At 41.2% G+C, this 12,363-nt stretch overlaps 1 protein-coding gene across 8 annotated transcripts in view; it reads left to right on the top strand.

The window, feature by feature from the left end:
• Window positions 1-468: 468 nt before the first annotated feature.
• Window positions 469-12,363, top strand: part of ADGRG2 (adhesion G protein-coupled receptor G2) — a 68,313-nt gene continuing 56,418 nt past the window's right edge. For all 8 annotated transcript variants that reach the window (XM_063083002.1, XM_063083004.1, XM_063083001.1 and 5 more), the window contains exon 1: window positions 469-586. In XM_063083002.1, coding sequence (XP_062939072.1) covers window positions 469-586 — 118 coding nt within the window. The remainder of the gene's footprint in view (window positions 587-12,363) is intronic.

The raw sequence follows: 12,363 nt of genomic DNA, 5'->3' as shown, positions 1-12,363 counted from the left end.
TACAAGCGGTGATAATAAAATAACATGCAATAAAGAGGAAATGCAATTTATCTATCCTTTTGTAGTATAAAACATCAATAGGAATAGATTATTTAGAAGATTCTGTGACCCTTTCTGATTCTTAGTCTTTAACCAGCTTTTTATACAGTGGTAATAATTATGTATGTAACATTTTGTGTTTTTAATTTCTTCTCTAGATATTTTGCATGTGTTAATGTTTTCCATAAATCCACATGGACTACCTTATTTCTCATTTTAAATATAATATCTTACTGGATGACCCTTCCATAATAAACATGTGTTTTGTTTTTTGTAGCCGGTGCCCACCTGCCACTGCTGATCCTCTGGAGCCATAGTCATTTAAAGGAAGCAGGATCACAGGTTCTTGGTGGAGGAATGGCCTTTTGGGTAGCTGTGTTGTGATTGTGGCAGCTGTGCTGATCTGTTTTCCTCTTGCTGTATTCCAGGATGTTTTTCTCTGGTGGGCAGTGTGGCCATGTTGGCAGACCTGAAGAAATTTTACTGGTGTTCAAGATATTCCTTGTCATCATTTGTCTTCATGTCGTTCTGGTTTCATCCCTGGATGGTAAGGTGCCTGTTTTTCTTCATTTTGCTTTTTCTGCTTATATGTTTGTGTGTCTGTGTTTTGTTATTTAGCATTTTTTTTACTATGGTAAGATATACATAATATTTATCATTTGAACCATTTTTAAGTATACAGTTCATTGTCATTAAGTACATTTGCAATTTTGTGCAACCATCACCACTATCCATTTCCAGAATGTTCTCATCATTCCACACAGAACCTCTGTACCCATTAAACAATAACTCCTCATTTCCTCCTCCCGACCCTCCCTAATAACCCCTATTCTTTTTTTCTCTATGAATTTGCCTATTCCAGGTGCCTCATATAAGTGGAATCATACAATATTTCTCCTTTTGTGTCTGGCTTACTTCACTTAGCATCCATGGTTCATCCATGTTGTAGCGTGTGTCAGAATTTCATTCCTTTTTAAGGCTGAATCATATTCTATTGTATGGATACACCACATTTTGTTTACTCAGTCATTCATTGATGGACATTTGCGTTGTTTCCACCTTTTGGTTAGTGTGAGTAATGCTGCTATGAACGTGGTTGTACAAGTATCTGTTTGAGTCCCTGCTTTCAATTTTGGGATATACACCTAGGAGTGAAATGGCTGGGTCATATGGTAATTTTATGTTTAACTTTTTGATGAACCGTCAAGCTGTTTTCCATGGTGGCTACACCATATTACACTCTTACAAGCAAGGCACAGAAGTTCCAGTTTCTCTACTTCCTTCAGGACACTTATTATTTGCTCTTGTTTTGATAATGGTGTGAATGGTGATATCTCGTTGTGGTTTTGATTTGCATTTCCTTAATGATTAGTGATGTTGAACATCTTGTCATGTGCTACTGGCCATTTGTATATCTTCTTTGGAGAAACGTGTGTTCGAGTCCTTTGCCCATTTTTTTTTCCCCTCAGAGATGCAACCATTTATTTATTTATTTATTTATTTATTTTAATTACTCAAAATATTTTAACATTTATTTATACATATTTGTGGGGTAGAATGTGTTGCTTCAATGCACGCATATAGTGTATTGAATTCACTTAGGGTAGATAGCATAGTTTTGTACCCATTAGTCCACCATTTGCCTCCTTTCCCTCCCACCCCCACCTCTGGTAACCATTATTCTATTCTCTACTTCTATGAGAACCACTTTTATATTATTTATTTATTATTGAAGCATAATCGATTGTACATATTTATAGGGTACAGCATTGAATATCAATACCTGTGTGCAATATGTGATGCTCAAATCAGGATAATTAGTGTATTCAACATTATACAATGTAATCATTTTTCATGGCCCTTTACCAATTTCTCGCTAACCCCCACACCACTTTTATGTTTTTGGACTCCACATATGGGTGATATCACACAGTATTTGTCTTTTTGTGCCTGACTTCCTTCATTTAACATGATAGTTTCCAGTTCCATCCATGTTGCTGCAAATGATAGGATATCATTTTTTTTTTAAATAGCTGAATAGTATTCCATTGTGTATATCTACCACAGGTTTTTAATCCATTCATCCATTGATGGACAGTTAGGTTGATTCCATCTCTTGGATATTGGGAATAGTGCTGCCTTGAACGTGGGATTTTTGATATATTGATTTCATTTCCTTTGGGTATATACCCAGTAGTGAGATAGCTGGCACAGGCAACTAAAGCAAAATACATAAATGGGACTATATCAAACTAAAAAGCTTCTACGCAACAAGGGACACTTAACAAAGTAAAGAGACAACCTACAGAAGGGGAGAAAGTGTTTGCCAATCACACATCAGACAAAAGGCTAATATCCAGAATATAAGAGGAACTTAAATGACTCAACAGCAAAAAAACAAATAACCCAATTAAAAAATGGGCAAAGGACCTGAGCAGACATTTCTCAAAAGAACACATACAAAGGCCAACAAGCACATGAAAAAATACTCAACATCAGTAATCATCAGGGAAAAGCAAATTAAAACCACAATGAGATATCATCTCACTCCAGGTAGAATGACTGTTATCAACAAGACAAAAAATAACAAATGCTGGAGAGAATGTAGAGAAAAGGGAACTCTCCTACATTGCTGATGGGAGTGTAAACTGGTACAGCCATTGTGGAAAACAGTATGGAGGTTCCTCAGAGAACTAAAAATAGATCTGCCCTATGATTCAGCTATCCCACTACTGGGTATATGCCCATTTTTTGAATTGGGTTGTTTGGTTTTTTGTTGTTGAGTTTTAGTTCTTTATGTATTCTGGATATTAATCCTTTATCAGATATACGATTTCTGATATATAAATATATAAATATTTTCTCCTGTTCTGTGGGGTGTTTTTTCACTCTCTTAATAGTGTCCTTTTATGCACAAAAGTTTTTAATTTTGATGAAGCCCAATTTATTTTTACTTTTGTTGTCTATGCTTTGGTGTCATATCCAAGAAATCATCGCCAAATCCAATGTCATGAAGATTTTCCCCTGTGTTTTCTTCTAAGAGTTTTATAGTGTTAGCTCTTATGTTTAGGTCCTTCAATCCATTTAGAGTTAGGTTTTTGTATGTGGTGTGAGATAAAGGTCCAACTTCATTCTTGTGCATATGGATATCCAGTTTTCCCAGCACCGTTTGTTAAAAAGACTGTCCTTTCCCCATTGTTGACCTTTGCACATTTGTCAAAAATCAATTGCCATATATGTGACAGTTTATGTCTGGTGTTTATTTGTTTTTAAAAGTATCTACTTGAAGGCACTTCCATATGGAAATTTAAAGGTGGTAAAGAATTAACTGCATGAAGCAGCAGGGTATTTTCGGAAAAGGGGATCTTAGAAGCTTATGAAACAAAGAGAAAAGGCACCCGAGGAAGGCAATAAAAAGGCCAGCAATCCTGGGGCTGCAATTTCTGTGGATGCAACCATCAAGAGAATATAGTACTACTCAAATGTAGAGAATTCTCATTAGAAACGAGAATAGGAAATGAATGTTATTTAAGAAGACATCATTAAGAACACACAGATAAATACCTTTTTTTATTCAGAAGAGGGTGGCAGTATTCCATTGTGTAGATGTACCACATTTTCCGTATCCACTCATCTGATGATGGACATTTGGGCTGGTTCCAACTCTTGGCTATTGTAAAGAGTGCTGCGATGAACATTGGGGAACAGGTATACCTTCGACTTGATGATTTCCATTCCTCTGGGTATATTCCCAACAGTGGGATAGCTGGGTCGTATGGTAGATCTATCTGCAATTGTTTGAGGAACCTCCATACCATTTTCCATAGAGGCTGCACCATTTTGCAGTCCCACCAACAATGTATGAGAGTTCCTTTTTCTCCGCAACCTCGCCAGCATTTATCGTTCAGAGTCTTTTGGATTTTAGCCATCCTAACTGGGGTTAGATGGTATCTCAATGTGGTTTTGATTTGCATTTCCCGGAATACTACTCAGCTATAAAAACGAATGAAATACTGCCATTTGCAACAACATGGATGGACCTTGAGAGAATTATATTAAGTGAAACAAGTCAGGCACAGAAAGAGAAATACCACATGTCCTCACTTATTGGTGGGAGCTAAAAATTAATATATAAATTCACACACACACACACACAAAACCGGGGGGGGGGGAAGAAGATATAACAACCACAAATACTTGAAGTTGATACGACAAGCAAACAGAAAGGACATTGTTGGGGAGGAGGGGGTAAGGAGAAGGGAGGGAGGTTTTGGGGATGGGGAGCAATAATCAGCCACAATGTATATCGACAAAATAAAACTTAATTAAAAAAAAAAAAAAAAAAAAAAGAAGAGGGTGGCAGGACCAAAGAATCTTCATCGGATAAAAGAAAAATCTACTAGCAGCAAACAACAATGTAAACAAATAAAATACACATATAAATACACATACACACACAAACTAAATGGAAAACTTCCCAACAAGGTAAAATACAATTGGCAGTCCTTCAAAAAATAGACACTGAGGTATGTTGTCAAGAAACCACCATATTTTAAAAAAAGAAATGATAAGAGCTAAACGTGTACTGACAGCTGACAATGTGCCAGGTCCCTACAGGCTTTCCACATGTCCACTCTTAATCCTCTCAACCATATCTATAAAGGGGAGATCCTAGACTTGTCCCTATTTTCCAGATCAGGAAGCTGAGGTTCAGAGAGCTAAGGAACTTGCCTGAAGTTGTCAACCCCTAGAAAGTGGCAGAGCTGGGATTTGAACCTAGTAGTGTGGCTCTAGATTTTGTGCTTGTAACCACAAAACCAAGGTTCTCAATCTTGAGTGTGCATCAGAATCCCTTGGAGGGTTTGTAGATCACTGGGCCGTTTCCCCAGAGTGGGTGATTTAGTAGGTGCGGGGCAGGACCTGAGAACTGACAGCTCTAACGAGCTCCCAGGTGATGCTGATGCAACAGGGCTAGGGACTACACTGCCACAACTAGGAGAGAGAATTCCTGATATATATCATGGGACACAAGTTCTGCTGTTGTGGCCAGGATGTTCATATAAACTATGCTCACACCAATCATCTCCTTGGAGCATTAAAACATCACTGTGGGATTGGCAGGGCATAAATCAAGTGTCCCCACTTTGCTGATGAGTAAATGTCCCCAGGGATGTTATTGTTAGGAAGTGGCGTAGCCCAGACTAAATGCTAGATCTTCTGTCTCACGTTTCAGTGCTTTTTACACCACAGGGGTAGATGAGGCAGGAAAGTGGAACACAAGGGAAAAAATTCATCAAAATGAAAGGTGTTCATTAGAAATAAATCTTTTTGAAAAATTACATTTAAAAATGATAAAAACAGGGGCAGGTAAATAGGAAAGGGTATGGCTCTGAAACAAACCTAAGTAGGGAAAGGCTGAGTGGTTGTTCGGCAGCTGAATGTATTTCTTGCTCCAGCTCTCTGATGAGTTGGTTTCTTAAAGCAGTGCTTCTCAAGTGTGGCCTGCAGACAAGTAGCATCAGCCTTGCCATGGAGCTCCTCAGAAGTGCAGATTCTAGGGCCCACCCTAGCTAGATCTGCTGAATCAGAAACTCTGGGGTGTGGGAGTGTTCTGGGTTTTAACTAGCTCTCCAGGTGATGCTGATGCCTACTCAAGTGTAGAACCAGTGGCTTGAAGAATGGCTAACACATTCGTGCTGGCAGCATGCTGTAGCAGAAGAGCAGTGAGACCTGGGGTCAGAACCCCTCCCCGGGCCTTCTGCCTGCTATTGGTATGATCTTGATTTACCACTTAACCAATGTGAGCCTCTATTTCCCCATCTTCCTATCAAGGGGCTGTTGTAAGGATCAATATGAGTTTAACAGCAAAAAAATCCATGAAAGCAAAGGCTTTTCTGAATGAAGGGTTTTGGGATCCCGGAGCTAAATTGGAGTTCATTGTTGTCTCTCAGAACTCCCAATAAGGGTATTTATTCATGTTGTTTAATAATCACTTTGATAGCACTCACCATGTGCCAGCCACTGTTCTAAGCCCTTGTAAAAGGCTAACTCCTTTAAAACACACTCAGTAATCCTTTGAAATAGGCACTGTTATTAGCTCATTTTCCAGATGAGGAAACTGAGGCACAGAGGAGGTGAGCAACTTGCCCTAGATCAAACAGTCAAGAGGCTGCAGAGTTGCAATTCAAACTCAGGCCACCTGGCTCCAAAGTTTGTACATTTGACCTCTCGACTACATCGCCTCTCGGCTTTTTTTTTTTTTTTTTTTTTTAATTTTTATTTATTTATTTATTTTTTAAAAATTTTTTATTTTTTTAATTTTATTTTGTCGATATACATTGTGGCTGATTATTGCTCCCCATCACCAAAACCTCCCTCCCTTCTCCCTCCCCCCTCCCCCCCAACAATGTCCTTTCTGTTCGGCATTTTTAACCTCTCTGTTGTGCTAGGCTCAGTTGCTTGGTGGTTGCACATTTTCAGATTAAAAATAAAGGTGGAATCCACAATTATGAGAATCACTGAGTGTTGGCCTGGATCACCCAGGTGGCTCACAGGGACCATCTCTCTGAGCAGCTTTGGACCAATGAGGTAGATTCTTCTCATTTCAGGATGGCTTAGGTCTGGTCTTTGGTGAAAGCCAAGGGGACTGACCTGCTACTTCTATGTTGAGTTAATTGTGCAGTAATAAGTGCCTGCTGTGTGCCCAGCAGTACTGGCTGCTGAAAGAACAGTCTCTGACTCCAGGGCATTTATGTGCCAGTTGGAAGGACACCACTATGACACATGAGGACAATACAAATTATAACTGGTCCTAAAGCATGTCAGTGCTATAGGGCTCTAACATATGGTCCTTGGCCAAATCTGTGGCTTAGTCTAGTTAAATGCTAAGCCACCCGTAGCAGATGCTATTGGTGTCCTGCTCGTATCCCCTTGGCTCACCCCAGAGGTCACCTGCACACAGTTCCTGTGGATGCTGATGGCTTTCATGTCTTTCTGACAGAATAATTCATGCCTGCAGTAGTGTGCTTGGCCTGTGCATGGGACAAGCCAAGGAGTTAACACCCAAAACAGTGAGGGATGGGAGTGGGTGTTTAAATGTGCCACCTTCTTTATTCCTTGATGGGACAATGCTGAGATGTGTTCTACGTCATCTCCCAGAGTTCCCCAGTTGGACTGTCCCCAGTTGCCCATAGTAGTAAGCTGCTCATTAATGTACCCACTATTGGCTGTGTTCCCCTCCCTAGCTCACTTAAATACTCCCTCCCTCTGCTTCCTGGGGTCATCCCCATTTGGAAACACACTCACCTCCCAAGGTTCTGCCAAATATTACCAGTCTATCAAGCCTGCCCTGACCTCTGAGAAGAATTCAGTCTCTCTCCCCAACGCTCCCTATCCATTGCTGTTGCTACTTAACGCTTGTAATATTCCTTTGCACCGTGAGTCATTTCAGTGCGTTGGAAGGAAAGTGAAGGGTTGGCGAGGCAGGTGGCACGCTTGGGGGAGGAAAACTAATGAGCTCCGACGGCCTGCTCTGGGCCAGGCCTTTCTGGGTGCTGTATGGACGTTATCTCATTTGATCCTTACAGAAACTCTTCACAGTAGCTATTTTTCATCTCTGTTTACAGATGAAGAAACTGAGTGTCAAAGAAATTAAGTCATTTGCCCACAGCTAGGGAGAACCCCCATCAGAATCTGTAGCCCGTGCTATTCACACTATGCCAGACTGCCCAGGGCGCCCCCAGTAAGTGTCTGAGGACTGAAGGAACATGTCCTGGAGGCTCAGGGAGAAGGTGGAGAGGGAGCCGGGGTGAGCTGCTGGAGAGCAGCCACTCCCGCTGGCTCTGGGGGATCTGGACTGCAAACACAGTAGCTTCACCCTGGATGCCTGAGTGATGACTCAGTAGCTCTTGACAGCGGGGAGAGGTGGGCCTGCCACTCTCTTCTTAGGCCACTGGCCAACAGAAAATCCTTAGACCTTAACACTTTCAGTTGTGTAACTTTGGTGACCTTTGAGGGAGAGGGCATCATTCTTGGTATACCAGAAGCCCACCCTCCTGGGCTGTGCCAATGGTTTTTTTTTTTTTTGTCTTTGAAGGAGATCTTCTTTTAGGTACAACTATTCTATTTTCCAGAGAGTGACATGACATAATAGTGGAAGATGGTTATAATTTCATTCTTGTAGCGTTGTCTTCCCATTTGGAAACAATTACACATTTGAGCCAGTTTGGTGATCTCATGAGCTATAATCCCCAACTTTCTCTCTCTCTGGGCTGGGTCTAGATCTTTCTATGCTGCAGACATTTCCAGTGATGAGTCCCTCAATAAATTCCTTTCTCCAAGGCCTCCCTGTCTTATTTCCTCTTACCCTGTCATGCTTTGCCCATCTAAGTCTTTGTTCTTCCTTGCACAGAAGATATTGGAGCTGCAGGAAGTAGGCTCTATGCTCCTGAAAGGCAGAAAAACCTGTCTCATTTGACTTTGTCCTCTAATACCAAACCCAGTGCCAGTCTCCTTCTTCTCTCTCAATTGCCTATCTGCAAAAATGAGATTACAAATACTTACCATGGCATTGATCTGATGCTCAGCCAGTCTCACAACCCCCTGAAATCCTGCTCCCCACACACAGGCATGAGGTCACATGTGTTGGGACCTGACTAAAGAGTGGCAGGTAGAAGTGGTGACGAGGAGTGATAGAGACTCTAGATGCGTTGAGAGGGAAACTGAAAGCAGAGGACATTACGTCCCACTTTCCACTGGGAACTCCTGGTAAGGACTGCTCACGGGGGTTGTACATCAATGCAGGGCACTTGGAGAGATAGAAATGGTCGAACAGTGTATTCAGGCAGAGGGAAGGCTGGAGACAGTGTCCCATCCAAGTCTCTCTTTTAGCTCTCATGTGGCAGGGTAGGGATTGTAACTGCTCTCATGTTCCTAGTGGGTTGCTGTGTTGAGAGCCAGGGGTGGGGACAGGGCTGCAAAGACTGTGGCATAGACAACCTAGACCAGGGGCCAAATGGAGGATGTGGCAGACACTCAGTGGTGAGAGCTGAACAGAGCTGGGTCAGCAGGAGAGAGACCCCCAGGCCTGGGTGGGATTCTGAGAGAATAGACGATGGGGCCCACTGGACACAGTCCTCAGCAGTGGATGCTGGTTGGACACCCAGGAACCCTGCAGGGTGAGGAAGATCTCTGGAGTGGCCATTGAGAACCCAGGGCTTAACAGTGGGTGAGCTCACAGACCCGAACCCCTTTTCCCTGCTGCCAGAAGGGCACTAGCACCCATTCCCAGCCCAGATGCCATCTCAACTACCGGAAGGAAGAGGAAGGAAAACAAAGATTGTGCATTTATTCAAAAGACATTGAGTTAACTAGATCCTTTTCCTACACCTCTGGAATGGAGGCTCCAAAACAAGATGGAGCTAGCCTAGACATCAAAGGGAGCTTAGGGATTTGATTGTTCGCTTATTGTTGCTGTTGTTTCTACATATGAATTGTGTCTATAAATTTTAAACTTGCTCTAAAACTAGTACATATTGGACACTTACAATGTGTTAGGACACTTTGCTAGGAATTGTTAAAAGCCATCATCATATTCTGAATTCGGCTGCTCCTACCTTTATCTTTTCAGGTATGTAAAGATATCTCTTCGGGTTCTTGAGGGTAAGGGTGACTTCTTTTCCCTCTCCGTATCCTCCATAGTCTAGCACATAGTTAAGTACTCAGTAAATTCTGGTTGTTTAATTGGTTTTGATTTGTGACTCCAAAGTCTAGAGATATTCTAAAATATGGGCCTTTCCCCTCAACTTCATCATCAGCTTTAGTCTCACGTGAACACAGTGAGTTCTGATACAGCACATACTCCTCCAGACTTGTGCATAGATCTCAATGAGTGGCTGTACTTTGGCTAGAATTACCCTTGAAGAATGCATGTCCCCTCCTCCATGTGATAAAGAGTCTCAACTGGTTGCCTGCTCATATTCCTTCACAGCCTGATATTCTGTGAGTTCCACCACCCAGTAGGGACAGTCTTCAGATTCCTAATTCATTGTGCTGGGATACTGGGGATCCTTGGGGTCTGCCTCGGACATAATGTCATTCTGAAATCCTTGTGTGATTTCAGAGCTCTTTATTATCTATGCCAGGTTGTCAAACTTGCTGGACATTGGAATCACCTGGGGAGCTTTAAGAACACCTACATCTGTGTCCCACCCCTAGAGATTCTGATGTTATTGGTCTGGGGATGCAGTCTGGGTACTGGGGCTCTTCCAAGTGACCCAGGTGATTCCAGCAGGACTGAGAGCCACTCATCTCTGAAATCCCATTTTAAGGCTGTTGTCCTATTCAAAGCACCTTGGCGTACATCATCTCATGGTGTCCCCCTTGAGGTGGGCAGAGAAGTTTGTATTATCCTCTCTTTCCTGATGAGAAGACTACCTGTAGCTCAAAGCAATGAAGTGACTTTCTAGGTTACCCAGAAAGAAACAGTACCAAGATCCAGAAAGCAGCTTTCCAGAACACTCTCCTCTACACCAACCTGCACAAAGTGCTTATTTTTGGCTTGGACAATTTGAATCACTTCTAAGTTCATACAACTGGAAAGGGGAAGTGATGAGATTCTAGAACTGTGTTCTTAACCACTTCCCCAGTGTTTAGTCCCTAAAGCAATTGAAAATGGTTGTTATCTGACTTTGCCATGATTCATTCATCCCGGGATGGATTTGTATCCCCAAAGCACTGGATAAAGATTAAGAGAGGTCTGAGGAATAAAAGCCACAGTTTCACTGATTTAATCTGTTAGGGATTAAGTTGATGTTCCAAGAGAATACACTGTTGAAATGTGCCTTGATAGTGGGTGCGTCCTTACGAGGGTACTTCAAAAAGTTCGTGGAAAAATAGAATTGAAAGATAATATGAATCTTTCCGTGAACTTTTCGAAATACCCTCGTACTTCAAGAAACAACAAGAAGCACATTGATCTCAGCAAGAGGTCTCCTGTTTATAAGATCACAGTGCTATAAAAAACCATCAAGATGAATGACAGGGGCCGGCCCGTGGCTCACTCGGGAGAGTGCGGTGCTGATAACACCAAGGCCCCGGGTTCGGATCCCATATACGGATGGCCGGTTCGCTCACTGGGTGAGCGTGGTGCTGACCACACCAAGTCAAGGGTTAAGATCCCCTTACCGGTCATCTTTTAAAAAACAAAAAAATTAATTAATTAATTAATTAATTTTTTAAAAAAAGATGAATGACAGAAGAGATAAATGAAAGTATGAGATGATTTAGTAAATAAATTAGAATTGCTTATAATCATCTGATTAATTGAATGAACAGGAACTGAACACATAGCCTGTGTTGTCTTTTAAGTACATAGACATTTTTGCCTTGCTCTTAATACAAAATATGATTTGTTATTCCACACATTTTGGTTCACATTAATGTCTAACAAATTCTGGATTTCGGTGTACAGGCAGAAAGGGATGAGTTTGAGTTCGTGAAGAATTTTCAGTTATAGGATATTTTCAAAGTAGAATTTTAAAACTTTCTAGTGAGTTGTGTAGTATCACTAGAATGTAAACTCTATTTGAGACCAGGAGCTTTGTATTATTCCCTGCTATAACCCCAGGGCCTGGCATACAGTAGGACTTCAAAAATTGGAAGAAATAAACAAACTTTGGGCAAATCACTTCCTGAGCTAGTGTTTCCTCACTTGTAGACTGAGGGGGCTGGACTTTTTTGTTATTTGGTGTTTTCCCCATCTATGACCTATTATATAATTCTTTTCTTCCAGTGCACTCTGAGTCCTAAAAGATGCCTTCTCTTAGACGGTTTATTTAAGTAAAGATTTTCTTCTTTTTTTGTGTTGAGCAAAGACATATATGACAGTATCCAATGTTTGTGGTCAGCAGTAGAAAACCAGTATTGATATAATTCCAAACAAAGTAATTTTCTTGTACAGCTTATTGTGTGTAAATAAACAATTTTCAAAATGATGAAAATATGGTCTAAGTGACTACCTTTGTAAAATTTACAGTCTTGCACTAGATCATCTTCAAGTCTTCACCTTGGAAACAGATTTCTATGATCTTCAGTTTTCTGACATGTAATACGAACGGGTGGAACCCAATGATCTTTCCAGGAAGTGTCTTCCTATGATCCTAAGCTATGGAAACCTGAATTAGACAAATACGGTGTTCTAATAGATATTCTCACTAATCATGCATTAGTGAGTAGATGAGAATGTTTTGTAGTTAAAATGGAAATTACACGCATACAAATCATGGAAAGAAACCATCTTCATGATTTTTTTTAAATGCCCTCTAC

Source organism: Cynocephalus volans, chromosome X (assembly GCF_027409185.1).
Source record: "Cynocephalus volans isolate mCynVol1 chromosome X, mCynVol1.pri, whole genome shotgun sequence".
Lineage (NCBI taxonomy): Eukaryota > Metazoa > Chordata > Mammalia > Dermoptera > Cynocephalidae > Cynocephalus > Cynocephalus volans.
Note: the sequence above shows the minus strand (reverse complement) of the source record. Positions and strands in the feature narration are given on the sequence as shown.